The sequence below is a fragment of the Lucilia sericata genome, unplaced genomic scaffold (assembly GCF_015586225.1).
Source record: "Lucilia sericata isolate MDLA Ls3-8-SP2 unplaced genomic scaffold, ASM1558622v1 Contig000084F_arrow, whole genome shotgun sequence".
Taxonomy (NCBI): Eukaryota; Metazoa; Arthropoda; class Insecta; order Diptera; family Calliphoridae; genus Lucilia; species Lucilia sericata.
In genome coordinates, this window is record NW_023994117.1 from 375,434 (window position 1) to 402,402 (window position 26,969).

At 32.8% G+C, this 26,969-nt stretch overlaps 1 protein-coding gene across 1 annotated transcript; it reads left to right on the top strand.

Moving 5' to 3' along the window:
* The first annotated feature begins 8,341 nt into the window (after positions 1-8,341).
* LOC119599649 lies at positions 8,342-24,572 on the top strand. Its single transcript, XM_037949523.1, has 12 exons — positions 8,342-8,585; positions 8,657-8,874; positions 9,625-9,806; positions 9,872-10,095; positions 10,164-10,449; positions 10,512-10,619; positions 20,176-20,341; positions 20,429-20,610; positions 20,680-20,831; positions 20,893-21,057; positions 23,900-24,042; positions 24,103-24,572. The coding sequence occupies exons 1-12, from the start codon at positions 8,342-8,344 to the stop codon at positions 24,217-24,219; spliced, it is 2,187 nt and encodes a 728-aa protein (XP_037805451.1). The 3' UTR covers positions 24,220-24,572.
* Positions 24,573-26,969: the final 2,397 nt, after the last annotated feature.

Here is a 26,969-nt window from a genome sequence, read left to right on the forward strand (position 1 = left end):
AAATGTTGTCTTCTTTTCGTTTTGTAAAATCTTATTATTTTAAAATTGATTTTTAAAATAAATTAAGCATTATTTTTTTATTATTTCTCTTGGAAAAAAAAACAAAGATTGTATAAATAAAAATATTTAAGTTAACTTTTAAATTATATTTGTTTGTTGCTTTTATTTTCATTTCTTTTTAATTTTATTATTTCAACACCCTGTATTTTTATTTGTATTATTGTGTAATTTTACTATTTTGTGTTTTTTTTTTTAATTTTTATTTATATTATTATTATTATTTTATTTTAGTATTAAATCAATTATGTTTTAATTTCTTAATTTTATTTACAAAACTTATGTACGTTTAACAGTAAATAAAAGTAAATAAATTTCTGAAAATATCTTTAAAAAAAACTGAACAATTCAATATTTCTTTATTTTAAATATCTGCTACTTGAGTGTGAAATGTAGAGACTTATTTCTATATACAGGTGTGAGCAAAATGTTGGTGAGAAATTTTTTAAAATGAATGCGATACATTTCGACTAATTTGTGTATTTCGGGAATAAAAATAGTTCTTAGCTTGTCAGCTAAAGCAGATACAATTGTTCAATTGAATATTTAATCGTGAACGACCCGACTTATACTCGGTCAAAGTTTGTCAACTCAGCAACAGTTGTATCAGCAGAAAGATTTTTCCCCAAGAAGACAGTATCGAACTGTTATAAAAACAACAACAACTTTTGTTCATAACATTCCCGGGCCAATTGGATTCTCATTCCGGAACGACCCGATTTAGTCAAATATATCTTCAAATATTGTCAACTCAGCGACAGCTGAGTTGATTCTCTCCCAGCAATGCATTATCGGCTACTGTTGAACTGTCACCGCTATCGCCAATAGAAGTGAAATTTTTGTTCCCTTGAAATTTTCATTCATGAACTTGTTGTAAACAATTCATTCACAATAGTTGATTTTGTATGCAACAGCTGTTCAATGTTTACAAAATAACATCAACAAATTTCACAACAGTGGAATTTTTTTCACGACAAAAAAGCTTGTGAACTTAAAAAGGTGAAAAGGGAACATATTTCACCTAAAATGTTGATTGGCTATAGGGGTGATTATAAAGGTGACGGTAACAGTTACAATAAAAACCTATTGTAATATTAAATATTTACAATCTAAAACCCTGAAATTCCTGAAGATCTTGGAAAAGATCTATGTACTTAATAAACATGACTATTTTTGTATGTATTAGTTTCCATTTCTTTATTCTCTTACTTTTTTCGGAATCCTAGTTATCATTTCGATGTTAGATTCCATTAAGTTTGTTATTATTAAAGGAATCAATAGTGGAAACCCTAATCGGACAGATGTCCACCACGATTTTACATACAGAAGTCTTTTATCCAAATTTTTAATCACATTTTGGCAAAATGGAGGATTTACTCAGTTAATCTGATTAGGGATCTTGAGTTTTATAGTTGTAATCGATTTGATTTACTCTGTATAAACTTTGAACTGAAAGAAACCCAATGAGGTGTAAACCTAATTAGCAGAGCGGCCAATTAACAGTGAAACTTTGCGATCGTGAAATCTGGTTTCCACCGACCTATTGAACCCCAATGTCCTTGATACATATATCATCTATAATTGTCCAAAATTTTGCCTGAAAAAATTACGTTATCGTGATCGCCGATTTCCGATCTAACATTACGGTTCACAGCTGCAGTACTTTCACTTAAACGCCTCAGTGGAACATGTATTGGTGCTGGCATATTCTATAGTTAACCAGTGTTGACAACGCAACGTTGTCAACATTGCAACAATTCGTTGTCGAAATCTAAATTTTATACACATCCGTTGTCTAAATGTTAACAAACGTGGTAAGCTCACTATTGGCAACGGATTGTTTGTTAATAGTAAGCTTACCACGTTTGTTAACATTCAGACAACGGATGTGTATAAAATTTAGATTTCGACAATGAATTGTTGCAATGTTGTCAACATTACATAGTGTTGTCGTGCGTATGTATATACTTTGACAACGGATGGTATTGAAAAATTATAAACAGTTTGGTGTCAATTTGGTACCAGGCGTGTATATTTATTTTTCCCTCTGTGTACGATTCCACTCACCTTTTAATTTCAACCTGACATACGACATATTCATATGCGAAAAAGTGTCAATTACTATTAGAGAAATTCTCATGAAACATTATAACAAATTTGCTAGAATTTTGCTCATATCTGTCAAGAAGTATGTAAAGGAGTGTAATGTATAGAATGAATAATAATACTAGATTTAAAATTCTTTGTTTTATTTTGGCTCCAATTATTCATTTCTAGGTGTGATCCATTGCAAACAATATATAATTGGAAATTTCATTAGAAAATGTATTTAATTGAGTAAATAATAAAAAAAGGGAGTAAATAAATATTATAATTAATAATGTTAACTAAATAAAAATGACAATAATAATTAACATGTTAAAATAATAAATAAAAAGAATGAAATTAACAAAACACACACACAAAACACTATTAACAAAAAGAACCTTAATAAAAAAAATTAAAAGTAAATTCAACATTTTCATAAAAATGTTCTTTATTATTAAATTTACAATTAATAATTGTATTAATGTTTTAAAAGAAAATACTACACAAAAAACCTTAAACATATTTACTACATGCTTAAAAAAAAAGCTTTTAGTTTAAGCTGCTAATTTTTATTTTCACTTCCGTTTCCTTCTTCTTAGGGGAAGGGAAACCTTTCTCCATTATTTCTTAAACTTGTTAGTATTAAAAATCGTGTAGTTCCTTTTTTTGATATAGATTTTTTATTAATTTTTTAATTAGAATTTCTTTTAAATTTATTTACCCTTAATTAATTATATATATAAAAATTGCTTTTATATTAAAATGTAATACAATTATTAAATAGACAAACATAATGAAAACTCTAGTTCTATTTTATAAATAAATTAAACATAATTATTCATGACTTTACTTGCATTATTATTATGTATATGTATAATTATATAATTAAAATAATTATTAAAAAACAACAACAACAACAAACAAACAAATATTTATTGAAAATCGTTCTTATGTAATGTGTATTTGCAAAAAAAGTTTTATTGTACTCATGAAATGATATTAAAAATAAAAACAAAAATGAAAATAAATTAAATAAATAAATATTTCAGTGTTAAAACAATAATAAACAAAAAGTTTTCATTTCATTTTAAAAAATTGGTTTTATTAAAATTGTAAGTTTAATTAGAATAACTTTAAGTTGTTAAAAGGGCTTCCATGTTAAATGCTTTTATATCGTGAAATATCATAATTGTATTAAAGCAGTGGTCGGCTATTATTTTTTTTTAATTTTTGATCAAACTCGTGTCATTTATGACTATTCTGCATGATTAAAATGATCCCTTATGAGCTCATTTTCCGAACATAAATGATTCATTCGTCGGGAAAAAAGATACCTTATTTGCTACCCTTATAGAAGAAACTTTTATGAGCCCCACTTCTTATCAGTTCGGATCTCATTTTAGTATCTATTTGGAAAAGAAATACTGATCGATTTAGAGTAAGTTTTGAATCATATTTTAGTCATTTTTGAGCCTTTTCTAAATCATTTTTATGATTGTTTCAAACAAATACAATGATCTTCAGACTGAGGGACTGGATGAGAGTCATTTTTGAATCATATTTTAGTAATTTTTGAGCCTTTTCTGAGTCATTTTTATGCTTGTTACAAACAACCCAGCTAGCAAATTTTTGATCACATTTGAGTCATTTATGACTCTTTTACACGAGAAAATTATACCCTATCCGCTTTATGAATATTTTATCAGCCTCATTTCTTATCAGTTGTGACTTATTTTTTAAACTTTTTTGAGTCATTAATGAGTCGAATTACTGATCGTTTTAGAGTATTTTTCGAAACGTATTTTAGTAATTTTTGAGTTTTTTCTAAGTAATTTTTATGTCTGTTACAGACATAATTAGATTCTTAGTTTAGTGATTAGCCCAACCCTGTTAAAAACTGGAAGACTTTCATATTTTTATTTTTTTTTTCTCGATTCTAGAAAACTACAGAAACGAGGCAACGGATGATAAATTTATGATTGTTATACCATTTGTTCTTGTTTTACAAATAATATGTTTTTATACCCTACACCACTTTAGTGGGTAGAGTATATAGTATTTGTGCTGTTATTTGTAACGCAGAGAATTAATTGTCCTATACCCATCTTTAAGTATATCAATCAACTCAGAATCTTTTTTTGAGTGGACTAAGCCATGTCCGTCCGTCTGTCAGTCCATGTAAACCTTGTAATCAAACTACAGTTACACACATAACTTTGAATCCAAAGACCAACCCTATTGATTTTGGTTGTTATGGATCTATTATTTCACATAGCCCTCATATAACTGGACCCCCTAAATAGTGATTTGGAGCTCGTAATTATGACAAATATACTAATATCACTACAAAAATACGTTTTATACAAGCATAAATGATACTGCAAAATTTCGTAATGAGCGGTCCTTATTTAACCCTAGCCCCTTGCAAAGCCCCCCTTTTAAATTGCTTGAACGTCGTTAATTCCCTGATGAACACATGAATTTCAATGAAATTCAGCATAAATAACATTAATGTCACCAAAAACCCCTCCACCAAAAATTTGTTAGGATCGGCTCATAATTGAGCCTAGCCTCCATATATAGCCTCCATCAGAAAATCATTTTTTCATCAAAAATATATTGAAATTAAGGAAAAATTCAGCATAAATGCTTTTTTATTAAAAATAATACACATAACTGGTGTAGGGTATCATATGGTCAGCCACGCCCGACTATACTTTTTTACTTTGTTAATTATATATCGGTATCATTTTCGAAATACTTTTAGGTCATCAAAAGGAGTTAAAAAAGATTCAGTTTACTGATTAATCATCCAACAATCTTCCAAATGCTAACAGGAAATATACAATCTACAGTGGGCAGAATCAATCGATCGGGATAAAATTTGGCACGGCCGTAGCCAAAGAGTATTCGAGTTTATGTTTTGAAAATGAACACCACTTATGTTCCAGGGGCGGCAACATATGAAGTTAGAGATCGTTTGATTTGTGACATCAAATCTGAATAAACAGACCTAAGTCTCTATCGAGACTGTTGTGCGTTCCCTTACTAGTGCCTTAGGTGGGTATCGAACCTACGGTCTCCGGTCTAACACACTAGAACACTAATCTGCCGGAGGCTATATGAAGGCTCTAAGTAGGGTATTTTCGACATTTAAAACTTAAGTTTTTTTCATTTTATTTATTCTTTATTGAATCTTTCTTATATAGAAATTTACAATAAGTGAAGCATGGATGCGAATAAGGGCGTAAAGACCACCTTTTCAAAATCGCGTTTTTTCGCATAATTATATTAAACTAACCTTTTTACATCTATTCATAAAAAATAAATTGAAAAATATAAATTTTTCGCTAAATAGATAGTTTTAAAAGCACGATTTTTAAATACTATTTATTTTTTTGGGTAAAAAATATTAGCAATTTAATGTATTTTTCTGTAAAAAATCGTATAAATTTTAATTCTAATTGCATTAAATTTGCAGAATGGTTGGAAAACATTTCAAATTTATTAATTTTTTAATTATATTGCAAAAAAGATTATTATTGAATGAATTATTTAAGTATGAAAGTGTGGACAAGAAGAAGGGCGTATATCCATAACTATAGTTATATTTTAAAAAATTATTATATCTTGTTATTTTCGGATTATTTTAGTTAAAGAGGTCCTATCCAATTTGATAATGAACTAAGATAATAATGTGGTTCGCTGATTTTGACAATAACGCAATAAGGTGCGATTTAAAGATTTTTCTAAGAAAGATTTTTCTAAGTACAATTTTTACTATGCTATTGTTATTATACTATTTTTATATGCATATTACTATAATTGATTGTTATGTTGAGGCTGTCCAAGTTTTATATAATAAAATAATTAAGAAGTATATAAAAATAACATTTATTTATATATACTTTCAACTAAAATATATGGATATATGCCCTTATTCCATTTTAGCAAAATTTCAAGTATTAATTTTGGCAAGTTGTCACTCGAATTTTTTACTGAGTTTTAGCACAGGGATAGATGTGAGTTATATTTATGCATATATGTGAAAAAAGTAGGAAAAAATTCCGATTTTAAAGTTTTATGATGTTTTTATCGTCTCCTGTAAAATTTCCCAAATGGTTTATACGCCCTTATTCGGCTCCATGCTTCAAGTATTAAAATCTTAACCTAAACTATAACTAACGTTGTTGTCGTTACCGCTGCAATTTCCACAAAAGTTCTCGATAATTTAATTATCTGGCAAAATCCAATGTTTTTGTTCTTCTCAGTCGTCTATGACCCTCAAATGACAGCAGCTCCCTGGCAAGGGGATTTGGGTGATACATTAGTTTCGATAAGAGAATTTGATCTATGGGGACATTGAGATCCCTATAAATATTACTATTGCGAATGTTCCACGGGGCACCTGTTATTGACATTAACAGTACTGACTGCTTTCTTTGTAATTTTTCAACATTAGATGAGGAGGCTGTTCCCCACAGTTGAATGCCGTATTGCCATATCGGTTTTATAAGTCTAGAGCTGACGTGGTCCAATTAGCCAGTACATTTGAGCTGACTTTAATTTTATTTGTGTAACCTTGGCTTCAATATGGTGAGTCCACTAAGAACAAATTAAGGAACCACATTTCTATCGGGGCTGGAAAAGGAGAACACATCGAGGTTTCCAAAACTACATTACATTTTCTTATTCCAACTTTGGAATTTCAGAACATGTAACCCAAATATGAAACTTTATAATTCTATAAAATTTATATATTTATGTTGGATTTCATAGATATAGAGTAATTTTTAAGCCAGCAATGAGCTTTGAAGTAATTTCTTGAAGTGGATCGGTCAATTATGGACCGATCTTCTTATAATTTTGTAGAGAAAATTTAATTGTTAAGACATGTTTTTTTTATTTCCAGTTGATTATAAATTGTGATAGATATTATTCTGTACTGGCACTTGTATGGGAACTAGGTGACACTTTTTGACCGATACTACATATTTTTAATGCTAAACAACCTGGATTAATAGGAAATGTTTGAGGAAAATTTCAGTCCACCAGCTCTCTTCGTTCGGACTCTGTTGTGGACATGACAAGGTTTTCTTATAATCTATTTAGGACCCAGTTAGGACCCAATTTTGGGGATCTTAGACGAACAACATTTAGCACTGTTGCTTGATTTTGACATAAGCTTTTTCGAAATGGTGAATTGGATTAGCTTAAAATATCTGGTGGTAACCGAGTATGCTAATATATGTAGATTATATTACAACTTTTAAAATCAGACGCGAACTAACTGTAAAGAAAAATAAATAAATTTAATAAAATATAATTTCCTTATTTTGCTTATCCTCCCCATAGATAAGCGTAAATGATTTAAAAATAAGGAAGAAGTTGGGAAAATAATTGAATTTCCTTCCTTCAAATTACAAACAAAATGGGTATTAGTGGCGTACTTTTTATGATGAAAAGCGAATTAGTAAGTCGTAAGTACCTGATACGTTGAAAAATTTAGTCACATTGGTAATATTAAGCTGTGCGGGTAGGCGGTATAGACTCATAAACTGTTGAATTATTATGTCAAATGTCATGATGGGTTATAAAAAAAGTCACCCTAATATACATATTTTATTCGAATGAAATTCACTTTTCACAATTTTTCATTTCAATAGGGTCACGCACAAAGTATTAATTTAAATGATTCAAAGAAAAGTAAAAAAATAAGACATGGAATATGTATAGTAATGAATATGTATGCATACAAACTCAGATGACTAATAAAAATTACCATAATATTTACAATACATATCATCTTCATATATTGAATGGAAACTTGATGCAAACGACTTTAAGGCATATCATAGTATTGCAAATATAATTAAACAAAAATTGTGTTAAAAATTTTTGGATTAAAAATGTTATTAGTACAAGTTTCTTAATTTCTAGATAAATGTACTAAATTGTTGCTTTAAAAAATTTGTGTAATTCTAACTGCAACCACAGACTGTGAACACCTTAAATATTTTGCATGCACTACATGTGTTTTGCATTTTTTTTTTCTTGTTCAATCACTAAATTTTTCATTAATGAAATTCTGTTTTGTCTACAAAACAAAACTTTCAAAACAAAAATGTATCATTTCTTTGAAACCACAATTTCTAAAACATGATTTTTTTATTGTAGTCTGTAATTTACTTTCATAATGAACAAATGGATTTTATTAAATTTTCTTATTTTCGCGAATATATCAATTGAAAGGCAATACGTTAATGCCAATGCCGCCATTATAACCAGTGTTAATTATGCCTTTGAAACTTTTAGTCCTTATGCCCTGATACGTTTTTTCGAATTCAGTGATAAGGAGTGGAATATAACGGAAAAGTGTTTTAGGGATATGTATGTGTATGTGAATGGCTTGAGAAATGGTGAATACTGGGCGGTTAAATGTAAGAATAGCTGTTGGAGTTTGAGTAATTGTTTAGTTGTTATTAATAATTTTAATATTTATTTTGTCAAGTGTATGATGCCTCTAGTTATTATGCCGGTGCCGCCTTTTCGGGTACCTCATTACGTTTACATAATCCCAATGTTTGTCGTCTTCTATCCAAACAATTTAATGAGTATTTCAAAGTACCGCGTCATCATTCGGAGACACTACTATACGTTTTGCCCTTCGATGTTCATCTTATATCGGGACATTTTCTTATGGAAATTGCCCATGACAATTTTTTTCGGGTGAGTATGAATATTTATAATAAAGCTCTAAAGTATACATTTCTAAAGAATTGGGCTATGCTAAATCGGAATCCGTTACCAAGATTTCTCCATGACATACAAACCCGCTTATAACGTACTCCGAGGGACCAGTCAAATTTGTTAGTTATAAGCCAGGGTGAAGTTTTTGTACATTAAAAAATAAAGTGTCAGTCTATAGTCTAGTCTATAGTCTAGTTTATAGTCTAGTCTATGGTCTAGTCTATAGTCTAGTCTATAGTCTAGTCCATAGTCTAGTCTATAGTCTTGTCTATAGTCTAGTTTATAGTCTAGTCTATAGTCTAGTCTATAGTCTAGTCTATAGTCTAGTCTATAGTCTAGTCTATAGTCTAGTCTATAGTCTAGTCTATAGTCTAGTCTAGTCTAGTCTATAGTCTAGTCGATAGTCTAGTCTATAGTCTAGTCTATAGTCTAGTCTATAGTCTAGTCTATAGTCTAGTCTATAGTCTAGTCTATAGTCTAGTCTATAGTCTAGTCTATAGTCTAGTCTATAGTCTAGTCTATAGTCTAGTCTATAGTCTAGTCTATAGTCTAGTCTATAGTCTAGTCTATAGTCTAGTCTATAGTCTAGTCTATAGTCTAGTCTATGGTCTAGTCTATAGTCTAGTCTATAGTCTATTCTATAGTCTAGTCTATAGTCTAGTATATAGAATTTAGATTTTTATAAAATCTGAAATAGCAGTCCTTTAATATACACTATTATTTTTAAAGTTCGAAAAAATTCAACAAATGATTTGTTTTCCGAAATCGTGTACCAATGCGGACATGGAGACTATTCTAGATGTTTATCTCTTTCAAACAACAATTTTCGTTAGAAATATAACATATTTAAGTCATCGAATTGTAACTGACAATTACAAAGTCTATGAAGATTTCAACTTTTATATATTGATGTAAGTTTTTAAAAAATGTTTAAAAAGAAGTATAAAACTTTAAAATGATAAATTTTGAATTTCAGAATTATACTTTGTGGTTCAATGTTAATACATCTAACAGTTTTTATAGCCAGACATTATATTATGGAACTAAATCGTTCCACTTTAAGTGAAGAACATATGAAAAAACATGCGGTTGGTTCATTTAAAATTAATAGTCTAAAAAATATTGCAGAATGGAAAAATACCTTGGAAGGTGTAGATATGAAACAATTTACTATGAGGCATTTCAAAACAAATGAAAGAGGTAAACAATGAACATTATTCCAATTACAATTAAATGAAAATTATTCAAATTTTAATTTCCCTATTTAGAAAGTTTGCCAAAAATCCTCTCCAGACAACATTCCTATTGTTTTGAAGAACTTTTGGACTACGTATCTTTACCCAATGTTATATATAATTTACTGCAGACTTCTTCTACTCCCCTATGCGGCTTGATGTTTATGTTTACCTTCTTTTTTATCTGGTTACACTTGGTGGCCGAATATAGTTTTATGTCCAATAACATGGACTTGGATTTGTCTAATAACAAAGTAAAGCAACGTGTTGTTATATTGCAGCGTTCAGCTTATATAATGAACGCGTATTTTTTGATTAAGTGAGTGTTAAATTAAAGCGTTAATATTAATAAAAAATAATTTTCTTCTTTTTTCCTTTCAGTGGTGCTAATTTATCTTATGATTTCTTCAAATCATTACCAAAGGACAAGCTAAATGTTTTTGAGCAATTGAAACACGTTTTTAAACTTGTAGTGAAAAAACTTTTCGGGTAAATTTTAAAAGATTTTATGTACTTATGAAGGATTTAATTTAGGTTATCGTCAAAAATGAAAGCCAAATGTTCGTTCACTGTTGTATTATATGCCCCATGTTTTATGTTGTTTTAGCCTCAATTTATAACAACATTAGTGAGATTAAACATTGTTATTATTTGTTTAGCAACTTTGTTTATAAGCAATGTCGACCATGCACACATAAAATTGTAAAGCCTAAAGTCATGCAATACTTTTTAAAATAGTTCACATACACATTTGTTTAAGTGCATTTTATATTTATTCGTGTTTATTGGTGGGATTTATGGATAACTAACTAACTAACTAACTAACTAACTACTAACTACTACTAACTAACTAACTAACTAACTAACTAACTACTAACTAACTAACTAACTAACTAACTACTACTAACTAACTAACTAACTAACTAACTAACTAACTAACTAACTAACTACTAACTAACTAACTAACTAACTAACTAACTAACTAACTAACTAACTAACTACTAACTAACTACTAACTAACTAACTAACTAACTAACTAACTAACTAACTAACTAACTAACTAACTAACTAACTAACTAACTAACTACTAACTAACTAACTAACTAACTAACTACTAACTAACTAACTAACTAACTAACTACTAACTAACTAACTAACTAACTAACTACTAACTAACTAACTAACTAACTAACTAACTAACTAACTAACTAACTAACTAACTAACTAACTAACTAACTAACTAACTAACTAACTAACTAACTAACTAACTAACTAACTAACTAACTAACTAACTAACTAACTAACTAACTAACTAACTAACTAACTAACTAACTAACTAACTAACTAACTAACTAACTAACTAACTAACTAACTAACTAACTAACTAACTAACTAACTAACTAACTAACTAACTAACTAACTAACTAACTAACTAACTAACTAACTAACTAACTAACTAACTAACTAACTAACTAACTAACTAACTAACTAACTAACTAACTAACTACTAACTAACTAACTAACTAACTAACTAACTAACTAACTAACTAACTAACTAACTAACTAACTAACTAACTAACTAACTACTAACTAACTACTAACTAACTAACTAACTAACTAACTAACTAACTAACTAACTAACTAACTAACTAACTAACTAACTAAACTAACTAACTAACTAACTACTAACTAACTACTAACTAACTACTAACTAACTAACTAACTAACTAACTAACTAACTAACTAACTAACTACTAACTAACTACTAACTAACTAACTAACTAACTAACTAACTAACTAACTAACTAACTAACTAACTAACTAACTCGGGGGAGTTTTCCAGATTTTTCCTACCGAGCGCGTCCCCGGGTGGCGGATAGGGGGTGGTGATGGACCATCTGTCCTCTCCCAGCTTTAATTTCACTTAAGCTGAGGGAGGGCAGATTGTCCACCACCTGGGAATATTATATTCCCCGCGGACCAAAAAACTGGAAAAAAAAAAAAAAAAAACAAATATGGAAAATAAAAATAAAAAGATAAAAGTTACGGTGCAGGGCCTAAATAACCCAGTACCGGCGGCAAGTGTTGATCTACTCGCGAGTCACGTGTCGTCGTCATCCTGCAATCGTGAGCAGAATACTACTACGGAGGTGGGTACCTTGGCCTCCGTGGCGGACAATGCGTCAAGTGTACAGCATGCCGCTGGCAAAAATATAGGGGTGAAAGAGAAGGATGTACTCGGAGAGAGCTCTAAGCTACCTCAGCCTTTAAATATAGGTGAGGGTTCCGACTCTGAATCCTCAGATGATAATAATAATAATACCATTATAGCAAATCCCAAAAAGGATGAAGTAGAGCAAATGGTGAAAGAGGTGAGTGATAGCATAGCTAAACTACCTATTACTAAGAAAAGACTTTCTGGAGCACAGAGGAGGAAGTTGAAAAAGATGCTTCAGGAAATCATAGTTAGTCAATCCCACGACACTCCAAAGGAATCGGACTCTCTCACAAGATCTGAGGCAAAAAGGATCAGGTCACCCGAGGAGTTGACAACTGAGAATAAGCCTAAGAAGAACTAACTAACTAACTAACTAACTAACTAACTAACTAACTAACTAACTAACTAACTAACTAACTAACTAACTAACTAACTAACTAACTAACTAACTAACTAACTAACTAACTAACTAACTAACTAACTAACTAACTAACTAACTAACTAACTAACTAACTAACTAACTAACTAACTAACTAACTAACTAACTAACTAACTAACTAACTAACTAACTAACTAACTAACTAACTAACTAACTAACTAACTAACTAACTAACTAACTAACTAACTAACTAACTAACTAACTAACTAACTAACTAACTAACTAACTAACTAACTAACTAACTAACTAACTAACTAACTAACTAACTCGGGGGAGTTTTCCAGATTTTTCCTACCGAGCGCGTCCCCGGGTGGCGGATAGGGGGTGGTGATGGACCATCTGTCCTCTCCCAGCTTTAATTTCACTTAAGCTGAGGGAGGGCAGATTGTCCACCACCTGGGAATATTATATTCCCCGCGGACCAAAAAACTGGAAAAAAAAAAAAAAAAACAAATATGGAAAATAAAAATAAAAAGATAAAAGTTACGGTGCAGGGCCTAAATAACCCAGTACCGGCGGCAAGTGTTGATCTACTCGCGAGTCACGTGTCGTCGTCATCCTGCAATCGTGAGCAGAATACTACTACGGAGGTGGGTACCTTGGCCTCCGTGGCGGACAATGCGTCAAGTGTACAGCATGCCGCTGGCAAAAATATAGGGGTGAAAGAGAAGGATGTACTCGGAGAGAGCTCTAAGCTACCTCAGCCTTTAAATATAGGTGAGGGTTCCGACTCTGAATCCTCAGATGATAATAATAATAATACCATTATAGCAAATCCCAAAAAGGATGAAGTAGAGCAAATGGTGAAAGAGGTGAGTGATAGCATAGCTAAACTACCTATTACTAAGAAAAGACTTTCTGGAGCACAGAGGAGGAAGTTGAAAAAGATGCTTCAGGAAATCATAGTTAGTCAATCCCACGACACTCCAAAGGAATCGGACTCTCTCACAAGATCTGAGGCAAAAAGGATCAGGTCACCCGAGGAGTTGACAACTGAGAATAAGCCTAAGAAGAAAAAGAGCTCCCCGTCTTCTAATACACAGTCGAAGCCAAGCCATACTTCACTCAAAGGAATCTCAAGTGAGAATCCTGCGAGTAAGGGTGACAACGCCAAGCCAGATATTCCGAAGACGAACACGTCGGCGAAATCAACCTCGAAGGTAAGGGAATCTCAAAAGAAGCCCCGAAAAACGAGGAAGGAGAAGCTAGACGGAGGAAAAGGTAAAGAGCCGCCATCTTACGCCAAAGTTGCCAGAAGTAGGCACCGGGACGATCTCTGCTATGCAGTTTACGATGCCGGTAATCCGACAGGCAAAATTCCAATAGACCAACAGAGTAAAATAGAAGACCTGGTCAACAATAAGATAGTGGACCATGCAATAGCTTCAAAGGGCAAACAACCAATAGAGAGCGAGAGCTGCGAGTTCAGCATGGGCGTGATGTTGATGAGGTTGGCATCTCACCAATGTGTTAGCACCCTAAAGAACTTGGTGGAAAGTATCCCTCCTCCCTGGGACGGCGCTAGGCTGGGACTGGCAAAGAAGAGCGAGCTTCCGGTGCTCCTAAAGTCCACTGTCTACATAAAAGGATGGGGCAGTAAACTGGCTAATGAACGTATACTGGAAATTCTTGGAGGTCAAAATGCTGAGCTGGCCGTGGAAAAATGGGATGTCTTTTACAGGAAAGAAGAACCTGAGGGAACTTTATTTGTAATAGGTATCGACCAGAAATCCATGGCTAGTCTTGCCAAGAATAAAGGTAGGGCTTACTTCGCCTCTAAATCTGTCATATTCAAAATTGGGAAGGTGCCGATTGGAAGGGCTGTTACAACAAGCCTCGAAAAGGACACTAAAAAACCTAAGACCACAGTATCCACTACTGATAACGTTGAGGAGTCAAATCCTAAAATCGAGGAATTTACCATTAACTCGCCAGAAGAAAGTGTAGTTGCCCTTTCCAAAATTGGGAAGGCGCCGATTGAAAGGGCTGTCAAAACCGGCCCCGACAAGGACACTAAAACACCTAAGACAGTACCCAAAGCATCATTAGCAGGTACTGGCAATGTTGAGGAGTCAAATCCTAAAAGCGAGGAGGAAATCACTCACCCGCCAGAAGACAGAACAGCAATGCTCTCCAGAATTGGGAATGTGTCTATTAAAAATACTGCTATTCCTATGCCTGATAAGGACACCGCAGTGCCATCAACAGTACTCACTGCATTAATAGCCACTTCAGGCTATCCGGAGGAGTCAAATCCAAAGAGCGAGGAGGTGACCACCAACTCGGTGGAAGACAGTTTAATGGATGACCATGATTGAGGTTATCCAAATAAACCTCCATCGGAGCGAGACAGCTACCAACGCTCTGATGGCTAAAATCAACACAGGTAAAATACATATAGCTTTAATCCAGGAACCTTGGACGATTCGCAACAAGGTTTCTGGATTAAATCACGTAAATTTCCAACTTTTCTACGCTGATACAGGATCTCGCCCGAGAACATGTATCTTATGTCACAAGAACTTATGTTTTCTCCTCTCAACAGGATTATCAACATCGGATGCAACGGTGCTGAAGCAAGGTCGAGGCAACATATACCTTGCATCTATTTACCTGCCTTTCGATTCTCCGACCCTACCACCAACGTCGGATCTGATGAAACTGGTTGAAGAGGCACAAAGGAAAAATAAGAAAATTGTAATAGGTTGTGATGCCAACTCGCATCATGTAGCTTGGGGTAGTACAAACACCAATCGCAGGGGACAAGCCCTCATGGATTTCTTTAATACTAAAGACTTGATAACATTGAACTTAGGTAATAAAGCTACCTTCGTCAATAGAATCAGAGAAGAAGTATTAGATATAACTATATGTTCAGAAGAGCTTATAAACGAAATTCAGGATTGGAGAGTTTCGGACGAGCACTCCTTTTCTGATCATCGGTACATAAGATTCAAAATACTAAGGCCACCACCAAAGCCGATAAAGTTTCGGAATAAGTCTAAAACTAATTGGACAATGTTCGGGGCCTTACTAAAGAACCGTTTAGGTCAGGACACTTTTCAATGTCGAAATAAAGAGGATATAGATGCCAAAGTGGAAACGTTCACAAGTGCCCTGGTTGAATCGTTCGAGGACAGCTGCCCTCTGCGAGAGCGGAGATCTGCCCAGGAAAAACCCTGGGTAACTGGGGAGATCCGGAACCTTGGGAAGACTCTTCGCAAACTATTTAACCGGGCACGGCGTAAAAAGACCGCAGTATACTGGGATGAGTATCGTAATAAACTTGGTGAATATAAGAAAATCTTGCGAAGAGCCAAACGAGAATCCTGGAAACTTTTCTGTGAACAGGTAGATAGCGTAAATGAGGTATCGAAGATAAAAAAATTCCTATCCAAAACTCATGTCCAACCGGAATCTATGATCGATGACACGGGCAGGAGGCTTGAGGATATGGAGGAGACAATGAAACTCCTAATGGATTCTCATTTCCCACCCGGTATATCGAATAACATAGATGAACCGATATTGGAGGAAGGGGAGGGTAACACGGAAATAGTTATTACAACTGACATGGTTAAAGGGGCAATCAAGAGCTTTGCTCCCTATAAAGCTGCAGGGCCGGATGGAATTTTCCCGGCACTTTTGCAGATGGAGGCGGGACTGGTTTCCGTACATCTGTCACAGATATTCACTGCATGCTTAAAATTGGCATATACCCCAGTTAAATGGCAGGATGCAAGGGTAATATTTATACCCAAACCAGGGAAACCTAGCTATGCGACACCTAAGTCCTATCGACCGATAAGTCTTACGTCCTTCCTACTTAAAACCTTGGAACGGATAGTCGATAGCATGGTTAAAAGCAGCATACCATACAATGACCTTAAATATAAGCAGCATGCTTATGTAAAGGGACGATCGGTGGAAACCGCTTTAAATGAAGTTGTCCACTACATAGGTGAATCTTTCGATAGCAAACTGTATACACTGGCAGTATGCATTGACATCGAAGGCGCTTTCAATAACGTGCACACTGATACCCTTATCCAATCCCTAGACCAGTTTTATGTTGACCGGGTGCTCCGTAACTGGATCAACTACATGCTAAGGAACAGATGGATAAGCTGCGAGATGTACGATATAACTATCAGGAAAAAGGTATTTCGCGGTATACCACAGGGTGGCATTTTGTCACCTTTACTCTGGGTCACCACGATTAATAGCCTCCTAAGGACCCTAACCGAGAAAGGACTTAGACCTGTCTGCTATGCAGACGATGTCGTAATACTTTTAAAGGGAAAGGATCCAAATTACTTGTGTAGAAGAGCTGAGGAGGCTCTGAATACGGCCTTGAGCTGGGCTCAACCGAGAGGCCTCAATGTTAACCCGGCGAAGACGGAAATCTGTCTTTTCACAAGAAAGACAAAAATTTCTACATATACTGAACCTTGCTTCTTGGGCAAGAAGATACCGGTGACAGACAAAGTTAAGTACTTAGGTGTAATACTTGACCGGAAATTAAAATGGAGACACCACATAGAGGATAGGATCAACAAGGCACATCGGTGCTGGGCGATATGTAGGAGAACCATAGGCATGAAATGGGGTCTTAGTCCTACTATGACAAATTGGCTTTATAAAAGTGTAATTAGACCAATTCTAGCTTATGCTTCAATAATCTGGTGGACTGCTTTGGACAAAAAGTGTAATATCAAACTACTACAGGGAGTTCAGCGTACATGCTGCTTGGGTATAAGTGGTGCCATGTGTACTACTTCAACCAAGGCTCTGGAAACGTTGCTAGATATTCCACCCATTGAAACATATATAAGATATGAGGCGGCGCTTACAGCCGAACGGCTCTTTACTTTAGGCGAACTGGCCAAAAACGGTTATGGGACACGTCATCAATGTATACTGGACACATTGGAAGGTTATACACATTCATCGGACGTGCCTGATCGCATACCAGACACTGAATATGTCGGAAACTTTGAAACGCTAATCCCAGATAGAATGTCTTGGTCAAGCGGAACATTAGAGCAAATACCAGTAGGAATCCGTTGCTACACGGATGGCTCTAAATTAGGGGACAAAGTGGGTCTGGGGTTCTATATTGAAGACCCAGAAACAGAAATATACCACCGTTTACCTAATCATAACACAAGCTTCCAGGCAGAAGTACGAGCAATAACGGAATGTGTAAATTGGATTAGAATAAATATGGCGCCCACAGGGCTTAATATATTTACCGACAGCCAGAAGGCAATTTGTGCGATATCAGGTGATAGAATTAAATCTAAGACCGTATTGGATTGTAAGAAAGCTTTAACTGAATACTCTCCCAGAGGTAAGGTTCACATCATATGGGTACCAGGCCACTCGGGAGTAGCCGGCAACGAAAGGGCGAATGTAATAGCTTTAAAGGGAAGGGAGCTCGATGTAGTTAACCTGACAAACGCAAAACCATTCGACGCAACAAAAGCTGAATTAAAAATATGGATGAGAGAATCCCATAAGGCCTCTTGGAATAATGAAACGGTGGGTAGAACCACAAAGATTCTATGGGGTGACCCTGATGAGAGCAAGACGAGAAATCTTCTCAAAATGAGCAAGTCTGAGGTTAGTATGATGGTACGTATTCTCAGTGGACACACAGGATTACGAGCACATCTATACAAAATTGGACGTGCGAATTCAGACGAATGTAGAGCATGTGGAGAGGACAGTGAAACTCTGGAGCACTTTCTTTGCCATTGTCAGGCATTCGTCGAAGTTAGATCCAAGTATCTTGGAAGTGATGTTATTCCAGAAATAACATTCTTAACCAACACCGATTGGAAGATTCTTAGGAATTACGTCCAGGAAACTGAGTTTCTGAACATGGAAAAATAATACATTCAGTGAACAATTTTTTTTTTTTTTTTCTTGAATTGGAGCGCACAACAGGCCCGATAGTGGCCTAGGTGTATTTCTTCGGATTTGATGTAGTATACATCCTCCTATCAACCTACCTACCTACCTACCTAACTAACTAACTAACTAACTAACTAACTAACTAACTAACTAACTAACTAACTAACTAACTAACTAACTAACTAACTAACTAACTAACTAACTAACTAACTAACTAACTAACTAACTAACTAACTAACTAACTAACTAACTAACTAACTAACTAACTAACTAACTAACTAACTAACTAACTAACTAACTAACTAACTAACTAACTAACTAACTAACTAACTAACTAACTAACTAACTAACTAACTAACTAACTAACTAACTAACTAACTAACTACTAACTAACTAACTAACTAACTAACTAACTAACTAACTAACTAACTAACTAACTAACTAACTAACTAACTAACTAACTAACTAACTAACTAACTAACTAACTAACTAACTAACTAACTAACTAACTAACTAACTAACTAACTAACTAACTAACTAACTAACTAACTAACTAACTAACTAACTAACTAACTAACTAACTAACTAACTAACTAACTAACTAACTAACTAACTAACTAACTAACTAACTAACTAACTAACTAACTAACTAACTAACTAACTAACTACTAACTAACTACTAACTAACTAACTAACTAACTAACTAACTAACTAACTAACTAACTAACTAACTACTAACTAACTAACTAACTAACTAACTACTAACTAACTAACTAACTAACTAACTAACTAACTAACTAACTAACTAACTAACTAACTAACTAACTAACTAACTAACTAACTAACTAACTCCTCTAGTCTGTTGGGACTATAAACTAGTGGTTTCAAATATATCCTCGGCATTATCTTGTAGTGATTTGACCTGGGATCGAACCAGAGAACCCATCTTATCTGGTACCACGGTATCCGGTAGCCCGCAGAACAGATTTTAAGGCTTCGTCTTGTCCCGGTTATTGTAACGGTCCCATCGCGGTGTAACTTCGAAGTAAGAGAATGTTAAAATCTATATTTCAAGATAAATTCGGTGCTGTTGCCGAAAAAACAACAGATACCCCTCAGAGGTGTGTCTGTGGGACTAAGCGTTGCAACAGGACAGTGCTGGTCACAGATTAGATAGCTCAAGTGCTAGAAAGTGCTTGTACATGGACCGGAGGCATCATGTACACAAATTTTCGCCTGCGAGTTTTTTTTTCAAAAAGGGGATATGGTGAATTGTCTCTAGCTCACCTCGTGGGTCAAAAAGTACCACCGTAAAATAGGACGTTTGTTAGGAGTTCACGTAAAACACTCGAATTATGTATGCTTGTTCAATTCTGTGAGAATTGCTTCTTTGCTGGGCATAACTTTATATTAGAACTTATTCTGAAATTCAAATTAGAATATCCAAAAAAACTTTTTTTTAATTTCAGTTTAATGCCTTCGTATACATTTGTGTTATATGCAGCTCAAGTGTTGGACAAATATTTTCATCATAATGTTATCTTGGAATTACCTTCACGAGATTATAAGAATTGTGCCCAAAACATGTTTAGTAACATTTTCTATATGGACACATATTTTCCACCAACAGAAAGGGTAGGTTAATGCCTTCTTTTCTTAAAAATAATCAAATTTTTCTGAAGTTCTACATAATTTAATTTTTTTCTATTTCTTATTTAACAGTGTATGCCTTGGACTTGGTTTATATCATTGCAAGTACAATTTTATGTTACATCATGTTTACTAATGCTGCTAGTCGAGATACAATTGCGTTATTCCATCATTATAGGTACCACCATATTTTGCATATCAATAGCAGCAGCCACATTGTGGTCTCTGGGACCCATCTATGAATATGGTTATACGTAAGTTTTAAAATAATAACTATAACCTTGGAATGAGGCAAAATAATTGCTATTTAATAACATCTTTAGTACATCTCTGCTATATGAATTGGTGAATTTCAATTTGATATTGGATAATATTTGTTTGTTTATAATTCCTCATCTATTGGGCATTTGTTTGGGTCATATCATTTACAAAATGAATCATAATTTCAATATCAATATATTTTTTATGGTCTCAGGTAACTGTTGTAGTTTTCTTTATTATTATTGAATGATATTTTATTGATTTGTTTATTTCAGGTTGGCTATTCTCCATTACTCTCATTGCCTTTTATATATTTGGTCTAAATGTGATTTTGCATCATGTTAATAAGTTGACCAAAGCCATCCTTATTGTTACTACCCATATAATTTGGTGCTGTATTTTATTTTGGACTGTTATATCAGCCATGTCGACTAATGGAGGTAAGTACTCATAATTAACCTAGCCGCTCTGTTAGACCTCCTTGAGATCTATTTAACGACAATAAAATAGACTACACTATAGACTAGACTATAGACTAGACTATAGACTACACTATAGACTACACTATAGACTAGACTATAGACTAGACTATAGACTAGACTATAGACTAGACTATAGACTAGACTATAGACTAGACTATAGACTAGACTATAGACTAGACTATAGACTAGACTATAGACTAGACTATAGACTAGACTATAGACTAAGAACTATAGACTAGACTAGACTATAGACTATACTATAGACTAGACTATAGACTAGACTATAGACTAGACTATAGACTAGACAATAGACTAGACTATAGACTAGACTATAGACTAGACTATAGACTAGACTATAGACTAGACTATAGACTAGACTATAGACTAGACAATAGACTAGACTATAGACTAGACTATAGACTAGACTATAGACTAGACTATAGACTAGACTATAGACTAGACTATAGACTAGACTATAGACTAGACTATAGACTGACTATAGACTAGACTATAGACTAGACTATAGACTAGACTATAGACTAGACTATAGACTAGACTATAGACTACTATAACTAGACTATAGACTAGACTATAGACTAGACTATAGACTAGACTATAGACTAGACTATAGACTAGACTATAGACTAGACTATAGACTAGACTATAGACTAGACTATAGACTAGACTATAACTAGACTATAGACTAGACTATAGACTAGACTATAGACTACTATAGACTAGACTATAGATAGACTATAGACTAGACTATAGACTAGACTATAGACTAGACTAGACTAGACTAGACTATAGACTAGACTAGACTATAGACTAGACTATAGACTAGACTATAGACTAGACTATAGACTAGACTATAGACTAGGCTATAGACTAGACTATAGACCGACTATAGACTAGACTATCTAGACTATAGACTAGACTATAGACTAGACTATAGACTAGACTATAGACTAGACTATAGACTAGACTATAGACTAGACTATAGACTAACTAGACTATAGACTAGACTATAGACTAGACTATAGACTGACTATAGACTAGACTATAGACTAGACTATAGACTAGACTATAGACTAGACTATAGACTAGACTAGACTAGACTAGACTAGACTATAGACTAGACTATAGACTAGACTATAGACTAGACTATAGACTAGACTATAGACTAGACTATAGACTAGACTATAGACTAGACTATAGACTAGACTATAGACTAACTATAGACTAGACTATAGACTAGACTATAGACTAGACTATTGACTAGACTATAGACTAGACTATAGACTAGACTATAAACTAGAGACTATAGACTAGACTATAGACTAGACTATAGACTAGACTATAGACTAGACTATAGACTAGACTATAGACTAGACTATAGACTAGACTATAGACTAGACTATAGACTAGACTATAGACTAGACTATAGACTAGACATAGACTAGACTATAGACTAGACTATAGACTAGACTATAGACTACTATAGACTAGACTATAGACTAGACTATAGACTAGACTATAGACTAGACTATAGACTAGACTATAGACTAGACTATAGACTAGACTATAGACTAGACTATAGACTAGACTATAGACTAGACTATACTAGACTATAGACTATACTATAGACTAGACTATAGACTAGACTATAGACTATCTATAGACTAGACTATAGACTAGACTATAGACTAGACTATAGACTAGACTAGACTAGACTAGAGACTAGACTAGACTGACTAGAACTAGACTAGACTAGACTAGACTAGACTAGACTAACTAGACTAGACTAAACTAACTAAACTAAACTAAACTAAACTAAACTAAACTAAACTAAACTAAACTAAACTAAACTAAACTAAACTAAACTAAACTAAACTAAACTAAACTAAACTAAACTAAACTAAACTAAACTAAACTAAACTAAACTAAACTAAACTAAACTAAACTAAACTAAACTAAACTAACTAAACTAAACTAAACTAAACTAAACTAAACTAAACTAACTAAACTAAACTAAACTAAACTAAACTAAACTAAATAAACTAAACTAAACTAAACTAAACTAAACTAAACTAAACTAAACTAAACTAAACTAAACTAAACTAAACTAAACTAAACTAGACTAGACTAGACTAGACTAGACTAGACTAGACTAGACTAGACTAGACTATAGACTAGACTATAGACTAGACTAGACTAGACTATAGACTAGACTATAGACTAGACTATAGACTAGACTATAGACTAGACTATAGACTAGACTATAGACTAGACTATAGACTAGACTATAGACTAGACTATAGACTAGACTATAGACTAGACTATAGACTAGACTATAGACTAGACTATAGACTAGACTATAGACTAGACTATAGACTAGACTATAGACTAGACTATAGACTAGACTATAGACTAGACTATAGACTAGACTATAGACTAGACTATAGACTAGACTATAGACTAGACTATAGACTAGACTATAGACTAGACTATAGACTAGACTATAGACTAGACTATAGACTAGACTATAGACTAGACTATAGACTAGACTATAGACTAGACTATAGACTAGACTATAGACTAGACTATAGACTAGACTATAGACTAGATTTAATTTGGGAAAAACGTTTGGCAAATGCTTAGCAGTACCAAAACAATTAGTGACGTAATATTATCATTATACAATATATGTATCTCCTTATATTCTTATTCTTTTAGAGCATTTTTTTGATTTTCTGCTTATTACATTCTGCCACTTTTCTTTCCCTTACTATCTTTACAGATATAATTTACAAGATTCTAAGCTTCAAATATGCCCATGTTTTCGAAAAACTAACACCGATTAATTTAATCATAACACCGATAATAATACGTCTGCTAATATTTACGGCCGATGTGCCCATATATTGGTCAACAGGACAAACGGTGAGTTTTTAATAATATAGTAAATAAACTTGATTTGTATTAGCTTTTATAATATTTCAGTTAGCGGTTTTTGTGGGTTGTTTACTACTGATAAATGTAAGTTCACTGTTGCTCTACATTTTGCTAGATGGACCACTAATGGCTGCACTTGAAAATTTACTGGGCAGTAGTTTATAGGAAGTAGTGTGAATAAAACTAACGAAAATAACAAAAATAAAGAATTAAGTAACAATTTAATGAAAATGTTTGAGAGAAAAAAAACATAATTTTCTGTTTGTAATCATAACAATTACCAGCAACAGATAAAATGTATAGCTATGGACCTAAAACAACAATAACAACAACAATGTAACAAATGCCTTTGATTAACGGTAAATGTTGGTCAATTTTAATTACTCCTTATAATAAATTCGCCCTCTCTTTCTTACATACACTCGTTTACTCTTACTTTCTGTGAGAGTTTTGTAAATTAAGTAAATATAACGGCAGCAACAAAACAACAACATCCTAGCCATCATCAGCAACAAACAACAACAATAAATATAATAAAATAATCATGTAATAAAAGTCTTGAAAAAAAACCGCGTAAATTAGCGTGACGAAATACAAGTATTTTGGTTTTTAATTTTAAATTTTTGTTTGTTTATTTTTCTCTCTCTATGCTTTCATTGTTACATTCAACCATTCATTCGTTCATTCATTCGTTCGCTCGTTCACTAATATTATACTTAAGTTGTATTACCAAATATGTATTTTATTTTTTCTTTCCTTAAAATAAATATTTTGTTAAAGAAATTTACAAAAACAATAAAGTTATTTAATACGAAATGTAATATTTGTTGTTTTCTCACTGTTTTCTTTAATTTAATTGTTGTTTTATTTGTTTTTATTGCAAAACTATTGTTGTATTATGCGGCGATTTCTGTTTTATTTGAGTTTTAGTTTTTTTTTTCTTTAATTTCCAGGTGAAATATTTTGTAATGTGAAAAATATAATGTTGTTGCAACTTTAATTATAAATATATAAAAAATAAAAATAATGTAATATAAACCTAATTTTCATGTACCAACAAAATACTATACATTATATAATTTGTTGCTGTTAATAGAAATTGTTTTTAAACATTTTGTAATAATAGTATTTAAAGTAATTGATTATAAAGTCCTAAGGTTTAGGGGGTTTTAAAGTATTTCCTATAATTTCTGTTAATAACTATTACTTACTAACATCTTTTTATTAATTTACAACATTTCTATTATTATTTTCTTTATTTGTTTTTCCGCAAAATTTCCAAATTCCTTTTATAACATTAATAGTAAATATTACATTAGTATGTCTCGTTATAATTAATTACTCTTGCAGTTAAATTTATAGCCACAAACTTCATTTTGATTATTTTTTAATGGTCATATTGAAATTTATAATTCAAGAAATTATAAATCATGATATTTTTAAAATTAATATAGTTAAAATATTTGTTTAAATTCAAGTAGGCATATTATATTTTATTACATTTTTGCTTTTGTAAATAGTTTCCCAGTTATTTCTTAATACTTCAACTAAGTTTCTTAATAATATTAATTTTTATTTAATGGTTCCGGTCTTACATTGCTCTTATTGTTGGAAATAATATGGAGAAGAACGGTGACTAAGAATGGCTATTTCGATCATCTAAAGCAGTTTGAACTAATTCCCCTTTTGTCTAAGAATGTTAAAAGAATGAGAGAAAGGATCTAGGGTACAAATCGATTATTCTTTCCAGAGTTTTGAGCAAAAAGGACTATGTAATGGATGTTTGGTTAATGCATTGAACACATTGAAGACAGCAGACTACCAACTGCAATCTGTCAAAAATAAAATACACACGTTTATATGAAGACGATTCTTTTGACGACAGCACAGCTACACGACCACTCGACTGCTTTTGTCGCTGCAGTCGAATTAAGCTAATTTCTATTTTTGTCAAACACAAAAACAGAAACAGTGTTGCTAATATAATAAAAAATTGAAGTGCTTAAAAAATATATTTTTTTTACTTTATTGAGAGAAGTTCTGATAACCATATTGGAATTAATTAATAATAGGTATGTAAATTATTACAACATATATATTTTTACTCAAAATAATAGTTTAAATCTTAATTACTTTGAAATGTTATACGTTTATTTTTTATTAATGTAAAAACAAAAAACGATAAAGTGACACCACTGAATTATAAATTCATATCAACAAGAAACAGCTGTTTATTTATATTACTTGTAGCTGTAGTCTTTAAAATAATTCAGTAGCTACCACACGACTACAACTGCAGCACAGCAGCATTTGTGTTCGTGTAGTCGTGTAGCCTGCTGTCTTCAATGTGTTCAATGCATAACGTGGTAGTTTTTTGAGCGCAGTAGTAGAAACGTAGGGACTCCATTTTGATACAATAGGCCTATAGTCCATTGACTATTGCATCAAAACGGGGTCTTTATTCTACTTACGGGTAATTTTTTGCTCAAAACTCTGAAAAGAATAATCAATATTTATCATAGGATGTACCTATAGTTCTAAGCCCTAGTATATGATAAATAATATATTACATAGCCCAGGAAAAAAGTGTCATTATATCATTCTTTTTTTTTTTTTTAATTAGGATGGCGGTACATTAAGCACTCATATTGCCAGGTTATCACACGTTTGTCCAGAGAAAACCCCACCAACCGACCTATACCTTCATATAGGAAGTTGGAGCATCCGGACTTAATTTCATCAAAAGTATTAATGGTCTCCACCAGAAAAAAGTTTTAGAGTTTTAATGGTCTCCACCAGTAAATATTTGAGTTTAAATGGTCTCCACCAGGTTATATCGTGAGTATTTTATGGTCTCCACCAGTTAAATACATAACCTCACTCTGAGGTAAAACGAAAGCACGCGTTTAATGAAG

Excerpts from the sequence above, each read along its gene's own strand:
- LOC119599649 (XM_037949523.1), top strand. The coding sequence starts at position 8,342 with ATGAACAAATGGATTTTATTAAATTTTCTTATTTTCGCGAATATATCA. Across the intron at positions 8,875-9,624 it reads CCCATGACAATTTTTTTCGG|TTCGAAAAAATTCAACAAAT; the intron begins GTGAGTATGAAT and ends TTATTTTTAAAG. Across the intron at positions 21,058-23,899 it reads AGCCATGTCGACTAATGGAG|ATATAATTTACAAGATTCTA; the intron begins GTAAGTACTCAT and ends CTATCTTTACAG.